The 19,995-nt window shown below is 47.0% G+C and overlaps 1 protein-coding gene and 2 long non-coding RNA genes across 3 annotated transcripts; all 3 read left to right on the top strand.

Moving 5' to 3' along the window:
* Positions 1-274: 274 nt before the first annotated feature.
* LOC144739315 (uncharacterized) lies at positions 275-6,200 on the top strand. Its single transcript, XR_013589406.1, has 3 exons — positions 275-1,024; positions 5,044-5,137; positions 6,053-6,200. It is a non-coding gene; the product is annotated as an uncharacterized LOC144739315 (long non-coding RNA).
* Positions 6,201-6,474: 274 nt separating this feature from the next.
* Positions 6,475-11,467, top strand: LOC144739325 (uncharacterized). Its single transcript, XR_013589409.1, has 4 exons — positions 6,475-6,544; positions 8,415-8,581; positions 10,899-10,988; positions 11,439-11,467. It is a non-coding gene; the product is annotated as an uncharacterized LOC144739325 (long non-coding RNA).
* An 86-nt stretch (positions 11,468-11,553) lies between these two features.
* LOC144739327 (uncharacterized) lies at positions 11,554-16,755 on the top strand. Its single transcript, XM_078622289.1, has 4 exons — positions 11,554-12,542; positions 15,154-15,429; positions 16,303-16,481; positions 16,572-16,755. Exons 1-4 carry the CDS (start codon positions 12,272-12,274, stop codon positions 16,734-16,736), a joined length of 891 nt encoding a protein of 296 aa, XP_078478415.1. The 5' UTR covers positions 11,554-12,271; the 3' UTR covers positions 16,737-16,755.
* Positions 16,756-19,995: the final 3,240 nt, after the last annotated feature.

Genomic DNA, 19,995 nt, shown 5'->3' with positions numbered 1-19,995 from the left:
AGACCTCCTGTAGAGCAGTCGAGGTAGTCAACATCTCACAGAACCCACGACCTCCTGTAGACCAGGCGAGGTAGTCAACATCTCACAGAACCCACGACCTCCTGTATACCATGGCGAGGTAGTCAACATCTCCCTAACCAACGTGGCGTTTGCACCATTTCGCGTGTTATCTTTTTGTCTCGAGACAATACATTTTTGTAGTGGCACTTTAAACACCCCCCCCCCCTCTCTCTCTCCCACACGCACCTTGACCTGAAACTACTCAAGGAAGTCAGCTCAGGTGCATTGCTGTACATGTCGAAACAACAGAGTCGTAGCTGGCAGTCTCCCTCTCTTTCTCTCGCTTTGTTTTTTGAGAGAGGCGATCAAACTATAGACCGTGTGTTTAACCTTGACAAAGCTACGCCACGTATGTGTGTGTACGTATGTAGAACATCTTTGGCACCGTACGTAGCCAGCCGTGGCTAATCGGAGGTGCCGGGGGGGGGGGGATTACAGACTGAACACAGCAACGAAGAGCGGTTCTACAAACATTAGTTCTCAATCGAGTATAGTGGTGTAGTGTATAGTGTAGTGTATAGTGTAGTGTATAGTGTAGTGTATAGTGTAGTGTATAGTGTAGTGTATTGTCGTGTATAGTAGTGTATAGTGTAGTGTATTGTCGTGTATAGTAGTGTATATTGGTGTAGTGTATAGTAGTGCAGTGTATAGTCGTGTATAGTGTAGTGTATAGCAGTGTAGTGAATAGTAGTGTATAGTGTAGTGTATAGTGTAGTGTATGGTGTAGTGTATAGTAGTGTATAGTAGTGTATAGTGTGGTGTACGTATGTCCAACTTCTATCGCGCGTACATCGGCAACCGTGCTAATCGCCGAGATCCCATTGGAGAGACACGGGGGAGACTTTGTGAGCGAATGAAGAAGCATCGGTGATGAACCTGAGCTGCTGACACAGGAGGACGAGAGGATCGCGACATGATTCTGTGGAAGAGATCAGTTGAGTGGAGGGGAATCCTCCTTCTCGTGGTGAGGACAACTCACACTCACTCACCTGTTCACTGTAACCAGTGACACTCACCTGTTCATTGTAACCAGTGACACTCACCTGTTCATTGTAACCAGTGACACTCACCTGTTCATTGTAACCAGTGACACTCACCTGTTCATTGTAACCAGTGACACTCACCTGTTCATTGTAACCAGTGACACTCACCTGTTCATTGTAACCAGTGACACTCACCTGTTCATTGTAACCAGTGACACTCACCTGTTCATTGTAACCAGTGACACTCACCTGTTATGTGTTTATACCACTGTCTGACACTGGGTAGTGAGACACTGGGTAGTGAGGCTGCTAGTGAGACACTGGGTAGTGAGCCACTGGGTAATGAGACACTGGTAATGAGACACTGGGTAGTGAGACACTGCTAGTGAGACACTGGGTAGTGAGACACTGGGTAGTGAAACACTGGGTAGTGAGACACTGCTAGTGAGACACTGGGTATTGAGACACTGGGTAGTGAGACACTGCTAGTGAGACACTGGGTAGTGAGACACTGGGTATTGAGACACTGGGTAGTGAGACACTGCTAGTGAGACACTGGGTAGTGAGACACTGGGTGGTGAGACACTGGGTAGTGAGACACTGGTAATGAGACACTGGGTGGTGAGACACTGGGTAGTGAGACACTGGGTAGTGAGACACTGCTGGTGAGACACTGGGTAGTGAGACACTGCTAGTGAGACACTGAGACCTTGGGTAGTGAGACACTGACACACTGGGTAGTGAGACACTGGGTAGTGAGACGCTGCTAGTGAGACACTGGGTAGTGAAACACTGGGTAGTGAGACACGGGGTAGTGAGACACTGGTAATGAGACACTGGGTAGTGAGACACTGCGTAGTGAGACACTGGGTGGTGAAACACTGCTAGTGAGACACTGGGTAGTGAGACACTGGGTAGTGAGACACTGGGTGGTGAGACACTGGGTGGTGAGACACTGGGTGGTGAGACACTGCTAGTGAGACACTGGGTAGTGAGACACTAGGTAATGAGGCACTGGGTAGTGAGACACTGGGTAGGGAGACACTGGGTGGTGAAACACTGCTAGTGAGACACTGCTAGTGAGACACTGCTAGTGAGACACTGGGTAGTGAGACACTGGGTAGTGAGACACTGGGTAGTGAGACACTGGGTAGTGAGACACTGCTAGTGAGACACTGGGTAGTGAGACACTGCTGGTGAGACACTGGGTAGTGAGACACTGCTAGTGAGACACTGGGTAGTGAGACACTGGGTGGTGAGACACTGGGTGGTGAAACACTGCTAGTGAGACACTGACAGTGAGACACTGGGTAGTGAGACACTGCTAGTGAAACACTTGTAGTGAGACACTGAGTAATGAGACACTGGGTAGTGAGACACTGCGTAGTGAGACACTGGGTAGTGAGACACTGGGTGGTGAGACACTGCTAGTGAGACACTGGGTAGTGAGACACTGGGTGGTGAGACACTGCTAGTGAGACACTGAGTGGTGAGACACTGGGTAGTGAGACACTGCTAGTGAGACACTGGGTAGTGAGACACTGGGTGGTGAGACACTGCTAGTGAGACACTGAGTGGTGAGACACTGAGTGGTGAGACACTGGGTAGTGAGACACTGCTAGTGAAACACTGATAGTGAGACACTGGGTGGTGAGACACTGGGTAGTGAGACACTGGGTGGTGAGACACTGGGTAGTGAGACACTAGGTAGTGAGACACTGGGTGGTGAGACACTGGGTGGTGAGACACTGCTAGTGAGACACTGGGTAGTGAGACACTGCTAGTGAGACACTGGGTAGTGAGACACTGGGTGGTGAGACACTGGGTAGTGAGACACTGGGTGGTGAGACACTGGGTGGTGAGACACTGGGTAGTGAGAAACTGGGTAGTGAGACACTGCTAGTGAGACACTGGGTAGTGAGACACTGGGTAGAGAGCCACTGGGTGGTGAGACACTGCTAGATAGACACTGCTAGAGAGACACTCGGTAGTGAGACACTGAGTAGTGAGACACTGGTAATGAGACACTGGGTAGTGAGACACTGAGACCTTGGGTAGTGAGACACTGGGTAGTGAGACACTGGGTAGTGAGAAGCTGCTAGTGAGACACTCTGGGTATTGAGACACTGGGTAGTGAGACACTGCGTAGGGAGTGATACTAGGCCATAAAGCAGGCTGCTGTTTCTGGTGTAGGCCAATCGCCTTCAAAGACAATGCGTGTGACATTCTTATTTTTATTATTTGAGGTAATCAAAGATTGGGCCGCCTGCGAATAGTTCGGCCACGATAATCCCAAACCATCGCCCTGCCATCGTGAACACCGCCACCGTCTCCGCTCCTTTAAGGGAGGAACGGACGAGATCCCACTCCGCTTCTGAGCAGACGAATGAGTGGATAGCAGCATCTAAGCTGACGTCTTGAACCCGCTGCTCTTAATCCGTACGACGGAGGAAGAAGAAGACAAAGACGAGACAGACCTAGGCGACAAACTCGTGAACCTGGACTGTGAACCCACCACACCTGAGATGGCAAACCCAATGTGGGAACACAGCACAGGCGAGGAAGCCGCAAATCCGGGTTCATTAATCGACTCCCTGAGCGTGAAAACAAGCTCCAGGTGGAGGATTGAAATCAGCTCATTTGGTACGGCAGTGGCTCGGAGATGTTAGCTACCTCGCCTGGTATACAGGAGGTCGTGGGTTTGATCCTGACGATTTCTGCGTCTCTCTCTCCACGTAGTGGGATGTTAACTACCTCGCCTGGAATACAGGAGGTCGTGGGTTCGATCCCAACCCTGATGTTGACTGCGTCTCTCTCTCCTCTCCCCATAGTGAGATATTAACTACCTCGCCTGATATACAGGAGGCTATAGGTTCGATACCGACCCTGACACCTGTTGTATATTTGGTGTTTGCGTGTCTCTCTCCCCGTGATGGTCGCGTGGATTATCCTCCCGTTGTTCCCTCCACATTGACAAACGTGCGTTTTGTAGAGCATTTGGCTGCGATACATATCCACGTGGTAAGCCACTTCGTTGAGCTATCATTTGTGGTGGCCAGGTCGCTTCTGAAAAAGAGCTACGTTGCTCAGTGGGGCCTTACCTGGTAAAATAAAAGTAGTTTGTAGTCGTTAATGCGTTTAGTTTGGATCGTTTAACCACAGGACAACAAACCTGAACGCAAAAAGCAGTTCTAAAGAAAAGAGTTTGTCGATCTCGATGATGCAAAAAGTACACCATAGCTCCAGTGCCTACCTAATAGTTATCGGAAGGAAAGAACGTTCCAGACGGCCGCAGAAGCGCATGTGAAAGCACCGCTTTTGTTCGACGGCGAAGCCACCGCCGCTGTGAGTAGGCCTCGGCAAGGTAAGGTCATTTACCCTTTTTACTGGGTAAAGGGTAAAGGTGTCGACCATGCCAATGGGTAAAGTAAAGGGTAGGGTAATGGTAGCGTGAAGAATTACCCGGTAAATACATTGCTAACCGCTCGCTAAAAGCTCCATGGCGCAGTCTGTGGCCTCCATTTAAAATTGGAATCATCGAGAATATTCTATATTAATAAAGCGCTCTATCTAGCATTTACCTGTTATAAACCTTTTTCATGTGTAGTACCCCAGTAATTACCCTGTAATCGGGTAATGTGTATGGGGTAAGGGTAAAAGGTAGGGTAAAGGTAGGCTCGTTACTTTTGACATTTTACCGTTTACCTTACCTTGCTAAAGGGTAAAAGGTAAGGGTACAGTGATTGTATTGTGGTAAGGTAAAAGGTAGGGTAAAGGTAGGCTCGTTGTTCTTACCTTTTACCGTTTACCTTACCTTGCTAAAGATTAAAAGGTAAGGGTAGAGTGATTGTATTGTGGTGAGGTAAAAGGTAGGGTAAAGGTAGGCTCGTTGTTTTTACCTTTTACCTTACCTTGCCGAGGCCTAGCTGCGAGGATGATGACGAGAGTTTCGATTTACCCCCAAACTCGCCGATTTGTCCCCTGCACCCTCTCTGTGTAGATGGTCTCTGCCGCTGCCATTCTGGCCGACAGAGATTGCGATCGCGGCTTCTACAAAACAGACCAGGGCTTCTGCTGCAGACTCTGCCGCCCAGGTAAGGAAACACAACCAAAACGAAACTATTTGTGTTTATTGTACCAGGTAAAGCCCCCTACTGAGTTATGCGACCCTTTTGTCAGAAGCGATGTGGCCATCACAAATGATATCGAGGCGAAGTGGTCTATCGCGTGAACATTATAGCAGCCAAATACTCTAAACACGTGATTCTACAAACTCATAGATACCCATAAAGACTCACACTCATAGAGACCCACACTCATAGAGACCCACACTCGTAGAGACCCACAGAGACCCACACTCATAGAGATCCACAGAGACCCACACTCAGAGACCCACACTCATAGAGATCCACAGAGACCCACACTCATAGAGACCCACAGAGACCCACACTCACAGAGACCCACAGAGACCGACACTCATAGAGACCCACAGAGACTCATACTCATAGACACCCATACTGAAACTAAACCATTTTTTTATTTTACCAAGGCCCACTACCCATTCACCAACCCGCACTGAGCAGCCTGGTAAAGAACGGTCACAAAGACAAAAATCCTCCCTATAGCCTGAACAGACTGTTGGGGCAAGTGCTGTTAGCGAGTAGCACATATGAAGGCCGGCACGCCACACGAGGGGGTGGGTTGCCAGCACCATGCCGCCTTTGTCTCCCTAGTGGCGATGTTTACTACACACCGCACCAGGTACTCATTTGAGGTTGAGTCGGTTCAGATAATCGTCGCTAGTGTCGACAGTGAGCGGGGATCGAACTCGCGCCACCGGGTTCATAGCGCCGCTAAACTACCGCTCCCCACAGTATGGTGACATAATCCCCATGACCGACTGGGCATCTGGAAATATATCCAGAAGTAGATTGACAAAGAGCTACGTAGTTTGTCCATATAAAATGTTGAAAAGTTCACGAAGCACACTGCCATGTTTCTCTTCATAGGGACATTCAAGATTGTCGACTGCATCGTCGATGGCATGGACCCTTTGTGTGATCTATGCCCTGAGAGCACATTCAGCAACCGAGATCACCAGGAGAAGACGTGCATGCCGTGTGGGGCTTGCGGACCAGGTAACAGGAACGACTCGCACCGCCGTCGCAATCACATTGGAGGATGCGGTGCCATTCTGGCGTCGCCTGACGCTACGCACGAAACACGACGCAACAAAAAAGAGAAGGAAAGAAAAAACGAGGAAAGAGAAAAACGAGAAAAATAAAAATAAAATGGAAAGAAAAAAGATTGAATAAGAGAAAAAAAAGAGTGAAAAAAAAAATAAGGGGGGTCACGAGAGGGGCTAAAGGGAAGGGAGGATGGGGAGGAGTGGAGGGGCGAGGGGACTGACGAGGAAGGGAATGGGCGATGTAGAGGTTGAGGCTTTGAGAGGTGACATTGCTATCGTAGCAAAAACAAATCACGAGCATTGTCAAAACCAGGTCAAGTTAAATTTCGATTTAAAGCTTTCGTGACTGCAGGGATTCATCTTCTTGGTTCTTTCGGTAAAGTCACGTAGAAGGGAAGTAATAAAATAATAAAAATAAAACATAATAAAATAATTCTCACGACGTTTCGGCCACAACGCAAGCAGCCGTGCTCAGGTGAAGAATGAAACACCACCAAGCTTGGAGCGTATATTTAAGCTGGGTTGGAGGGGGGAAGGTGGGAAGAAGAGCGCCTAGACAAAATAATTTGCATATCAAGAGGAATTTAGCATATGGAAAATGCGTAGGAGGTGGGCGGGGGGGTTTCAAATTAATATTATGCCCGTGCATTATGCAGGATTAGCAGCATCAAAGGGAGGGGGAAGGGGGGTAGCATTAACAAAGGAAAGAAATGTTAATAGTATGTAGCTGCAGTTGCTAAACAACCACATAAGAAACTAAAGTATAAACTACATAAACAACTAAAGTATAAACTACATAGCATCATCAGTATACTTACTATACTCTACAATAAGCTGAGTTACTAACAGTAAGTAATACATTACAATTCTACGTCGTAAAAATTATATATGCTTCCATCTAAACTTTGTTCTCTTACATCACACGAGTCTACACCGTACTATATACTGCCATAGACAAACCCAACATTAAATTATATACTGTATTGCTATAAACCGCATCCGTGAACATAAAGCAGACCTGAAACACGGTAGGACAAACACCTCAGCCGTGGCAGACCACTGTTACAACTCAGTGGGCTCACATGACATTGACTTCTCCAAGACAGAGGTTCTCTGCAAGCCATCTGGCTATCAGTATATAATTACAATACCCCCCCTCAAATCTTTGCACCTGACGAATTAATGAGTTAATGATGACGTCACCCTGCTGCTGCTCTATATAAGAACGGGAGACAGCAGAGCCTCACCATTCTGGCGAATTGCCCGATGATGCTGGATGCAATTACCAGCGAAACGTCGTACTACTCAAATTGTAAATGTTGTGGTTTCACGCTTCAACACACCGGTGGGCTAAAGCAGTGAACTAATTGTCGTTTGTCAACGTGACACTTTTTTACTGATTGGCCGTGTCGGGTGGTGGAGGGTTACGACACATTTATAAATAACGCGATCTAAACCCAAAAACGTTGATTATGAATATACAGTGTGATACACATTAGGGTGGGTAGAATAATACATAGTGTTATATTAAAATGTATTAGGTATATAGCAATACAGTATATAATTTAATGTTGGGTTTGTCTATGACAGTATATAGTACGGTGTAGACTCGTGTGATGTAAGAGAATAAAGTTTAGATGGAAGCATATTATATAATTTTTACGACATAGAATTGTAATGTATTACTTACTGTTAGTAACTCAGCTTATTGTAGAGTATAGTAAGTATACTGATGATGCTATGTAGTTTATACTTTAGTTGTTTATGTAGTTTATACTTTAGTTTCTTATGTGGTTGTTTAGCAACTGCAGCTACATACTATTAACATTCCTTTCCTTTGTTAATGCTACCCCCCCTTCCCCCTCCCTTTGATGCTGCTAATCCTGCATAATGCACGGGCATAGTATTAATTTGAAACCCCCCCGCCCACCTCCTACGCATTTTCCATATGCTAAATTCCTCTTGATATGCAAATTATTTTGTCTAGGCGCTCTTCTTCCCACCTTCCCCCCTCCAACCCAGCTTAAATATACGCTCCAAGCTTGGTGGTGTTTCATTCTTCACCTGAGCACGGCTGCTTGCGTTGTGGCCGAAACGTCGTGAGAATTATTTTATTATATTTTATTTTTATTATTTTATTACTTCCCTTCTACGTGACTTTACCGAAAGAACCAAGAAGACAGGTCAAGTTATCCATGTGTGTGAGACCGATGAACTCTCGATTTCCCATTTGCAGATGAGGAGGTGGCTTCCGCCTGCTCCTTGGCCCAGGACACCATGTGCCAGTGCAAGGAGGGGTTCAAGAGAGACCCTGGCTCGGAGCTCTGTGTTCGTGAAGGGCCCAGCCAAGGTAACTTACCACGCGGTCAACACCACTATTATCGTCGTCTGTAGAATTGCTTCTTATGATTCGTGTTTGTTGTGTCCCCCCCCCCCCCCAGCACACTCAGATTAGCACGGTTGGCTACGTACGGTGCGAAAGAAGTTCAACACACAAACTGTCGCCTATTCCCTTATTCGGCACCTGACTAAACGTGTGACGTCAAAGGTGGTCATACTCAGGATGTTCTGGTAATGATTAAACTCTTTCATAATAATGAACAAAGACGGTAACAACCACAAAACATGGGCTTACTGCAACGCACACCACAGCTCCGTTTACCATGACGACCGAATGTAGGCCATCTGCAATGCATACATCGTCTACTCCCAGCATCATCGAGAGCATCACGATAACACCTCCGCCGCTCTTCTTCGCTACAATGAATGCAACGAGCGGTTTGTCAACCATTTAAAAAAGGGGCTGTTTCAATGCACCGGATAAATCCTTTGCCCGACGCGGCTTTTATCAATCGCATCGTTCGGCTGTACGCGGTTGCGCCTCGGGAGGTCTGCTGTCGGCAACACGTGGGGAGGTGATGTTTTCCGTCTACACGTGATTCGACGCTGCTAAGATTCTTGTAATCCCCGCGTCGATAAGTCATGCCGTGAGGGGGCTGCATCGGTTGGAAGGTGTGAAGGGGACACGTTGCCGCATGCATCTAACCATCCACTCGTTGAGCACGTACGTAGGTGGCGGCGGGGGCCGCGGGCGCGGGGCGTCGGTAATTAATGAGGACGGGGATAAATACTGGAGTGCGAGAGAGAGATGGTGAGTTGTTGCTGGGAGCTGGACGGAGACAGTCGGGGAGAAGAAGAATAGGTTAGCAGCAGAGACGGAGAAGAAGAAGATATGAGAGGCCAGTAGTGGAACAGGAACAGAGAAGATACGAGAGAGAGAGACAGTCGGAGTGAGACGGAGAAGCCGAGAGAGAGGAAGACAGTCGAAGCGGAGACAGGCGAAGCACAGAGGGAGTCGGGGAAAGAGAGACGGAGAGAGAGAGGAAGGGAACGGAGCGAGCGAGGCCAGCGGAGCGCGGCGAGCGAGCAGAGAACGCGCTGAAGTCTAGGTTGTGGAATGTGAAGTTTTGTAATAAAAAGTGACGACGGAAAAAGAAGAAGTTGTCTGCGTAAAGTTGAGCATTACACATATGCCAGGCTATGTGCACGTTAAGGACACCACGTGAAGTGTCGAACGCCCGCTGGCAGGTCACGGGGCAGACCCAACAGGAGCCACAGGTCGCCTGACTGAGATGACTGGCGGATGCACCACCTACACAACATACACCCAACACACACAAATTCCATTTCCTAGATTATTTATTTCTCAATAACGCATTACTAGGCGAGAGTACGACTAATAAGTTTCACAAAGCTATGACTATCTGCAGCCACGGTAGTTTCCACTAGATTAATCTCGAACAGCCCTTCTTAATGGTTTCCACCATGTAGATCTCAGACAGTCTTTCTTGATGGTTTCCACCATGTAGATCTCGGAAAGTCCTTCTAGATGGTTTCCACCATGTAAAACTGACACAGTCTATTATCATGGTTTCCACCATATAGATCTCAGACAGTCTTTCTTGATGGTTTAGACCGTGTAGATCTCAGACAGTCGGCACCGATGTCGTCCGCCTGCAGTCATCCTTCAGTCCCCGAGCCAGCGCCCCGTTCGAGGGCCTCGCTCCCCCTTATACACCCGCTCGGCCACGCCCCGGTAACTTCCAGCACTTTCCCCTTGTAGATTCTTCCGACAGACTCCAACGTCGTTTACTTTCCTTCTGGAACCTTCCCACACGACACCAGGTACTATTTTAAGGCTGAGTCAACCTAGGGGAGGCCCAGGACCGGTTCAGATAATCGCTAACACTGGTGTTGGCCGTGAGTGGGAATCGAACCCGGGTCGCCAGGTCCGTAGCGCAGCGTAGCGCTAACCGCTACTAGACTACCGCTCCCCTAACACACACGCACACCCAAGAAAAAGGGAGAGAGCGACTCAACATAGTCCAATAGCAGGCGACGGAAATCTTGTCGAAATGAGTTGAACCAAGATGAGAGAAGCGTGACCGTTTATGGACCGTGAGGTCGATTATTGCGTCGGAATGCATTTTTTGGGAGGAATTTTCTGAGAAACGTAACACCTGCTTTCGTCGAGATCTGCCCTGCACATCACGGGCCGTTTTCGAATGCTCACATTGACTGTCTTCAGCAAGCTTTTTTTTATCCATAGATCGGCGGAACTGATTTGATGTTTTGTTTTTCCCTTGTTTTTTGTTTTTCATTACCAGCAACCATCGTGTTGGGATGCATCGCTGCACTCTCGCTGATCGCTACAACTGCCATCCTCATCGTTTATAGACGGAGACAGAAGCTCTCTCGTGAGTCTGATGGAGCAGATCAGCTGTATACCGGTGCGCGGTAAAAAATACATTTTTTCTATTCGCACCTCCGATTAGCTACAGTGCGCTATGTACGGTGGGACAAAAGAAGCTCAACAGAATTCTTTTTTTTTATATGTGATAGTCATATTATCTCTTAAAGCTTCACATGTATGTGTGTAGGACTTATTTTTGCACCATATTGTGGCTAATCAGAGGTGCGAGGGAACGGACAACAAACTATACACAAAAGGCAGTTTTAAAGAAATGAGTTTTGTCAATCTGGACGATGATTTAAAGTGCATCGCTCCCAGTGGCTTCCTAATATCGGAAGGAAGCGTTCCAGACGGCCGCAGAAGCAGCGCATCTGAAAGCGACACGCGACAGCAAAAGCGCAGTTCTTGCCATTGCCATTGCATCTCTGTAATGCTCCCTGCGATGCGTTCACAGGCGCCGGGTACGAAGAGGTGGCACCGCTCGTCGTAGTCGTAAAGAATGGGACCCAGGAAACGGCGAGCAACGTTGACATCGGTTCGGAGTGCTCCAGTGACGTGCATGGTGGCTCCAGCGAGCTTACAGTAAGTGATACAATGCGTACGCTTGCCAATCACACGCGTGTCTTGCGACTTGCAGCCACGTTCTCGTTTCTCCAACCCTCGGCGGTGTATTGTCACATCACTGTGGGAAAACACGAATTGTATGCACAAATAATTGCGATTTAGTGTAACATGATGGTCATAGGGAGAGGCGTGGGTTCGATCCTGACCCTGACAATGACTGCATCTCTCTCTCTCGCTCCACGTGGCAAGATGTTTACTACCTCGCCTGGTATACAGAAGGTAGTTGGTTCGATCTTGACCCTGACGATGCCTGCTGCTGTATATTTGAAGTCTGTGCATCTCTGTCTCCATGTGGTGAGATGTTAACTACCTCGCTTGGAATACAGGAGGTCGTAGATTCAATCCTGACGCCTGTTGTATCTTTGGAGTTTGCGTGCCTCTCAGCCCATGGTCGTGTGGACTTTTATCCGGGTTCTTCAGTTTTTCCCTCCACATTTAGAAACTTGCGGTGGGGTGGGGGCGGGTTTAACGACACATTTATATATTTGCGCGATCTAACCCAAAAACCTGTATTATGGATATTGGTCGCGAAAGCCTACGTGTTAAACATACATTTATTCAGCCACGTCGAGTAGGCAACCTCAGATTTTAGAACTGCTGGAGGCGTTTCCGTGAGACTTCCATGTTCGTCATCCACAGGCGGATGGTGAAATTGCTGATGACATGGTAAGGCAGGTAATGCAGGAATACTCAGAGGACCTAAAGAAGTGGGTCGGTGATAACACGACCCCTCTCCTGGAGCATCTGATCAACAACCGCACGATAACACAGGAAGTTTACAGCACGGCCAAAAGCAAGGGTGGAGAGGACTGCGTGGAGTTTCTACTTCACCACTTCCTCAACCGGGGAGGGAAGGAGTACTTCAGGCTCTGGAACGCTCTCTACGCCGTCAGAAGAAACTACCTGCAGCTGTGGAATATGTTCAACAAAAAGGGTATGCGTGGTCCTTTAACTCTTCACTACGATAAACATCATGTCAAGTTGCTTCGAATCGTCAATTAAAATACACGGTGCTCAAATTCAATAATTGAATGTTTATTTAAATTTTTTTAAAAGTATAATTACAGGCAGTCCTCTGAATTACGAACATGATCTGCCAGGCTAGGTGCATGTTAAGGCCACGTGAAGTGTTGAACGCCCGCTAGCAGGAGGTCACGGGACAGACCCAGCAGGTGCCATGGGTCGACTGACTGAGACGATTGGCCGATGCACCACCTGTGCCCCCTACTGTTCCAACTTGCTGTGTTTTAGCCACCCGGCACTCCGCTCAATGTTGTGAGCGTCACTCCTCTGCCCTCCGTTGTTGCTGGAGGGCGACTGCCTCCATCTGCCCAGTAGCGTCCTTCACGAGCCTCCTCCACAGAGGCTGATCTTGACACCGCTGGTACCAGTCATTGGCAAGTCCACTCAGCTCCACATCCTCTTGTACCATATCACTCCATCTCTTCTCTAGCCAGTGCTGCACCCGATTAACCCCCTCTATCCAGCCGAACAAAAGCTGTTTAGGGATGCGGTTTCTGGGCATGAGGGATACATGACCCAGCCAACGCAGCCTTGCCTGCCAGAGGAGCTCACTGATGGGACTTTGTCCACATCTTTCAAGGATTTGTGAGCTCCTCACGTAATCCAGCCTGGTTGAACCCAGGATGGATTGTAGGCCAGTCTAAATGTTTCTAACCAGGGAAGATGTTCCATTAGGGGGGTCCACGTTTCGCAAGCATAGAGGAGGGCATGACCGTGGCCAAGAAGATCTCAAGCTTCGAGTGGAGCGACAGACCAGGTAGCTTCCACACATTGTCGCGCAGCCAATCAAAAGATAATTCCACTCGACTGATTCGGAGTGAGATCTCTGCTATCAAACCATAACCAGTCATGAGCACACTGCCCAGGTATGGAAAACTCTCTACCCTCCACAACTGCCCCATCCCCAATTGGGAGTTGTGGGGTGGAGTGTCTGATGGCACAAAATACCCAGGCAGGTGCTTAGTTTTCGTGGGGCTGATGGTAAGGCCCTACCTATTAGTGGAAGGTTCAGCAGCAGTGCCTCCAACTCCTCCTCTGATTGAGCAGCAATCACCAGATCATAAGCATACATAACATGGTTGACCAATAGGAATCCCTTGACCGCACTCAGGCATCGATCAGCCTCCCATTGTATCTGTTCCAGATATAAATTCCTCCGGTACAGCCATCGAAGGCTTCACGAACTACGTGATCGATATAAATGTTAAATAATATGGGAGAAAGAAGACATCCCTTTTGCACCCTAAAGTGAACAGGGAATGGTTCCTACTCCCAGCCAAGTAATTTTACCCGGGCCTGCCCACCATCACGAAGGTCCTTAATGATTGTGAGCAGAGAGTCAGGACTCCGAAGGCACAAAAAATAACTCAGAGAACAACCCAGAGCCCAGGCCTACTGATGCTATCATAGGCCTTGACCAGGTCAATAAAGCAGAGATGTAGGTCTTCTTGGAATTCCCTACACCTCTGTTGTGGCAGACAGAGGAGTGACAGCCTCTCCTCCGCAGTGAGCGTTCGAACATTCCATGTGGCCACCCGCAGTGGCTTTTTGCTGTTTCTGGAGGAACCCCGAGGTTAAGGATTCAGTCTCCTGGCTCCGCCAAATGTAGTTTGGCCAGGAGACGTCATAGACACCTATCCCCCCAGGGCCTCCGGCACAAGTTTTGTTCTAAAATTTCCACGTGGTTTAGTGGTAAATAATTGAAGGTGGAGGGTTTACCAGCCCTTTGCACCCATTCAGAGCCCTCGTTTGGACGCTGTGGTGGCTACAATCGCCGTGAAGGGCCGATTTAGAAATTGACCTTCCCTCCATGGCATTGCTCACATCCACCACAGCGTTGCCGTTCAGCACCAGTCAAGAGGTAGGGGATTGTTTTCGCTGGACTAACACACACACACACGTGTACACGCACACGTTTGCACACGTTTGCACACATAAACACAAAGATAGATCCCCATATAGCCTTAACAGCAAGTGCTGTTAGCAAGCACCTATGAAGGCCAGCATGACGCACGAGGAAGTGTGTGGCCAACACCACGCCCAGCAGCCTTTGTCTCCCGAGTAGCGATGTTTACACACTGCACTAGCTACTAATTTGAGGCTGAATCGACCGAGGGAAAGCCCAGAAACAGTTCAGATAATCGTCACTGGTGTTGGCCGTGAGCGGGAATCAAACTCTGGTCGCCAGGTTCGTAGCACAGTGCGCTAACCGCTAAACTACCGCTCCCCACACACTCAGTTTCACACACACTCACTCTCTGCTCGAGTCACTTTAAAAAAATATTCCCTGGAAGCTAGTGCGGGTGTTCGTGAGTCGGATGTTCGTGAATCGTGTATTCGTAAGTTCGGGTGTTAATATGTGCGGGTGTTCATAAGTGTGGGTCGTGTTTGTAAATGTGGGTAGTGTTCGTAAGCCCAGGTAGTATTCGTAAGTGTGCGTGGTGTTCGTGTGGGTGGTGTTTATAAATACAGGGGTTCGTAAGTCGAGAACTGAATGTGCACTGCATTTTCTGTTGCCACAGGGGAAGCAGTGTTGGCTGTTACAAAAGCTAAGCCACAGCTGAAGGCCTGGATCGGCAAGGACCCGCGACACCTTCTGCTGCAGCTCATCAACCAGTCTCTGATTCCAGGCGACGTCATATCCAAAGCAAAATCGGCAAACAGCGACGAGGACCATGCCGAGATCTTGCTCGACTTCTTTATCAGACGGGGCAACGACGACTGTGATAAGCTGCTGTTTGCATTGCACATCGTGAAGAACGAGTACCCCGACGTCAAGCAGTGGCTGAGCTCCCTCAGTGAGTTGAAACGTCGTTGAACACCTTCAAACTTCCCACAGATATCATCCACATTATGACTCCCTCCCAGTTGACTTCCGCATTAAAATTATTCTTTGTGTGACGTAAAAGTACGACCCCCCTTTTCGTAGGAGTCTGTAATTATGAAGGGTTAATGGTGGAGACGCAAACTCTTTTTGCCAACTGGGAATGAGCCCCATTCGGATCAGTTTTTCACTTGAAACTATTATTTGTTGATTTGAAGCTTTCGTGACTGCAGGAATCCATACTCTTTGGTTCTTTCGGTAAAGTCACCTATAAAAGATCACGACGTTTCGATCGCAACACAAGCAACCGTCATCAGGTGTTTGTTGTTTCATTCAACTCATCCTTCGTACACAATTTGCCTATACCACGAGTGGAAACACTCGTCCGTCGATGTATCATCCATTATTATTACGCAATGATGCAAGCGATTGGACAAAGCAACTGAAATGTCGGCAACATATTCCGTACATGGAAAAGTAAGAATAGGTTTTACCCTTTGTGGCAATAAAACAGGTGTTAAGATGTTCAAACACCAAATATATTTTTTTCATAGTTTGATACTGGCAAAAAGGTCCCATATTCCTTACATAGTTCGTAGTTTTACCGCTAGGTGCAAAACAAATACCTCCCAGCAAAATGAAACAACAAAGAATAGTTTCCAGCACCCGGAGCAAAAAATACCACGTGTGTGCGAGATGGGGCAACGCTCTATCCCATACAGATGAAAGAGATGGAGATCGGTCCAATCACAAGTGCTGGACTCGAGGTGTGCGCCATCACGTGCATCAATCGTACTTTTCGTTTCTTCTCAATAATCCTCAATCGCCACTACTCACTGTCTTTCAGGGTTCCTCAAGAAGCTCTTGACCAAGGCCCCTTTGTTTTTGGATCAGTACAAGGACAAAGGGTTATACGGACATATTCGCTTCAACAAGGAACACATATCCGAAGCTATAAAGGATGACCTGGAACCCCTGCTTACCTGCCTGGAAAAAATAAACTACTTCAGCACAACCATCGCACAGGTATTGTGTTGGCTTTGGTTTTCACAGCGGAGGCTTTAGAATGATGTTTATGTTTGTATACTAATGCAGCGACGACGTTATGCTTTGCAGGACCTGAGAGCAATGGAGAACAAACACGGACGGGACGTGGCGGCAAGGCACGTGATAGAGCTCACGTTGGGGAAGAGCCGGGCGAATCCCAGGCAATTCTTAGAGGTCCTTTGGGGACTTCGAGATCAACACCCAAAGTTTAACTCCATCTTTCGTAACATGTGAGCTTTCTTAAGCCAAATTCACTTTTAAGAAATTTTTAAAAATCTATTTTTTTTTACCTTTTGCCACTTGTTAAGTGATTTCCTTTAGCATATATGCGTTAAGATGGACCTTTAGCATACATGCTAAGACGCATCCAGGAAGTGCAAATGAGAGTTCCACATCGTCAATTCCCTCCTCTCGCCCCTTGCTTGGCCACGTCATTTAACAAATTAGGCTTAATTTTTTTAAGACATCGCCTGCTTAAGTGACCCTCAATTTCAGAATCCTTTGTAATCAATTTCAGAATATTTATCCATATTTGGAGGAGGAACCCCATGAGCCATCAAGCTCTTTTTCACAGATGTCCAGTAGGGGCACGGGATAAGAACGTTACAACAACAAACAGTACAAAAACATTACCGTAGTGCAAAGTACGAGAAAGGGTCAACAAATCACCGAAACACGTACAAATAACTAAGACTAAATAAACCATCCCCATCCTACCAGGCAAAGCCTAATGAGGTATTAACTTATTCTTTCAGAAGCGTCCTGGCTATCACAAATGATAGCTCAACAAAGTAGCCCCATCATTTGGACATTTCTAGCCGCAAAATAATCTCAATGCGTGTTTCTAAATGTGGACGGAAAAACCGGAGGACCCGGAGAAATACAAAAAAGGCCAAATCTGATTACTTAAATAAAATTAATAGATAGCTACAAAGACAATCGCAAAAAAAATGCTTTAAAATTACTTGAGAACTCCACTAACTCAACAGCTTGCTATTTATGGGTTGCAGTGACATTTCCTGTGAAAGGAATGTTCTTTACACTTTCAACATATATTGTTGTGCAAACACCGCGTTTGGCAGATATTCCCCCTTAATACGGAAAAATAGGGTTGCGTTCCTTTGTCTGACATTTTCACCCGCTCCCTCTTTGTTTTATGAATTCTACTCGATTTCCAGTCTTGTTATTGTAATAAAGGATGCTGTACACTCTTCTCCGCACCTCCAATTAGCACGGTTGGCTGCGTACAGTGCTAAACAAGTTCAACATACATCATCACCAGCTATTGTTTAGTCACTGCTGGATGACATCCTCCCCATGCTGCCACCATCACGCATGGTCCAGTGATGCTACCATCTCACTCCTGTACAAGAACTTATCTAAATCGTTTCATCTCCGTGCATTTGTCTTCCTTTTGGATGCGTCCTCTCCTTTGGCTCCGATTCAATCACGAGTCTCGTCCCATCAGCCCGTCTTAGGAGATGTTTCCTGCCCAAGCCCATGTACATCGTTTAGTATCATTATCATTAATGTTCAAGTGACCGTGACGTGGTCCAGAGACAATCATCTTCAAATCAAACCTGCTGCCATCCCTCCCTTAAAGCCATCCCCATCTCATCTCCCCTAGCCCATCCAGCTACTCCTTGCCACTGCCACCCAGGTACGACCAGCCCTACCCCAACTCCTATCGCTAAACCTATCACTAGCCCTATCACTACTCCAACCCCTATCACTACCCCTACTGGTACTCTCTAGCTCCACCCTCAGCTACAACCATGCCTACCCCAAGCCCTATCACTACCCCTAACCCCGATCACTACCCCCAACCCCTATCACTACCTTAACCTCCTATCAACACCCTAACCCCTATTACTACCACCCTAACCCCTATCAATACCCCTAACCCCTATCACTACCCCTAACCCCTATTACTACCACCCTAACCCCTATCACTACCCCTAACCCCTATCACAACCTCAACCCTGTTACCACCCCTATCACTACCACCCTAACCTCTATCACTACCACCCCTACCCCAACCCCTCCTTAACCACTCCCGCCTGTCTTCCTGTCACCATTTTTGAACTGCTTGTTGTTGCGTTTAGCTTGTCCCCCCCCCCCACTTCCGATTAGCACGGTTGGCTACTTACAGTGCGAAAGTTCAACAAACATACGTAACTACACCGCCAGTTTGAATAACAACCCTTACTCTTTATTATCTCAACCACTGCCATCTTATGTATAATAGTATAATTATTGTCAGGCGCTATGAAATAAGGCACTATATATAAATCTATATAAGATAATATTAAACTCGCGCGTTTATTGATTCATGAAGGTATACAGGGGGTTTCGTGTTGAGGTGAAAATCAAAAAGGAAAAAGTGCAATACGCAATGAATGGATAGCAACTTGGCACCCTTTATTTCGCTATAATAAGCACAAATAATAAATTATCTTTGAAGGATTTTTTTTACAAGCGACGTTACAGACGATGGGCTTCATCACAGCACATAGATATGCTATGAAGAAGGCCCATTGACCGAAACGTCGCCTATTATACAGTCTGTTCTCTAAGGCAGTAGTTGAGTTCCTGAAGACCACGGCGTTATGGAAAAATCCTGTAATAATAAGTATACAATAAAGGATAAAACTCAGTTTAATTGTATAGACAAATGCTAGATGTGTACCCCTTTTTGATAATTAATAATTCATGAAAATTATACTTATAATTGTTCATCGCATGTGTATTCACATTGCTCTCTTATAAACGACGCATATGTTGAGCCTTAATTCCTATCAGCAGAGTTATGGTCTAGGAAGGGAGGCTTTAATTCTCATGCCCAGAAATATATAAGCGATGCCGCACCTGAGAACTTCACGGGACATCGGCCTTGATTTGAAGCTGTCGTGACTACAGGAATCCATACTCTTTGGTTCTTTCGGTAAAGTCACGTAGGGACATAGGCCCTTTGTCCAACATAAGTTCGTTAAAATGTTGATCCTTGCAAGAAGTAGCCAAAACCATACATGGAAATAACATCCGGCCACCCAATCTAAAGACTTAGGTTCTACATCGTCCCATGTTCTGGCTGCATTAACGGTAATTTATATGTATGACATGGGGCGTGATGTCAAGTATGGAAATTTCCATTTAATATTGAACTCAGTCTATGTGAAAGTCAGGGCTCCCAGGGGTTACCTCACAAAGAGGACCCACTGGTAATTGTTCTGATGTATTACTGGTAGAATGATTGTTTCTTGATATATTGGTTGGTCTGCTGCGAGGTGCACACTTTGTTTTTTTCCATACTGGTAGAGGACCGTCTGGTTTTGCCAATATTTTCTGAATACTGTTACGTTCTTAGAGAGTTTAACGTTTACGTTCTAATGCCAGTGCTGTCCCATATTTTGTTAAGGCTACGGAAATATCAACATTTGCATTTTTTCCTGTAGTCGCTAATGTGGGTTGGTTTTGATACATCTGTTAAGGC

This window comes from Lampetra planeri, unplaced genomic scaffold (assembly GCF_965212315.1).
Source record: "Lampetra planeri unplaced genomic scaffold, kcLamPlan1.2.h2 scaffold_143, whole genome shotgun sequence".
NCBI classification, from domain to species: Eukaryota; Metazoa; Chordata; class Hyperoartia; order Petromyzontiformes; family Petromyzontidae; genus Lampetra; species Lampetra planeri.
Note: the sequence above shows the minus strand (reverse complement) of the source record. Positions and strands in the feature narration are given on the sequence as shown.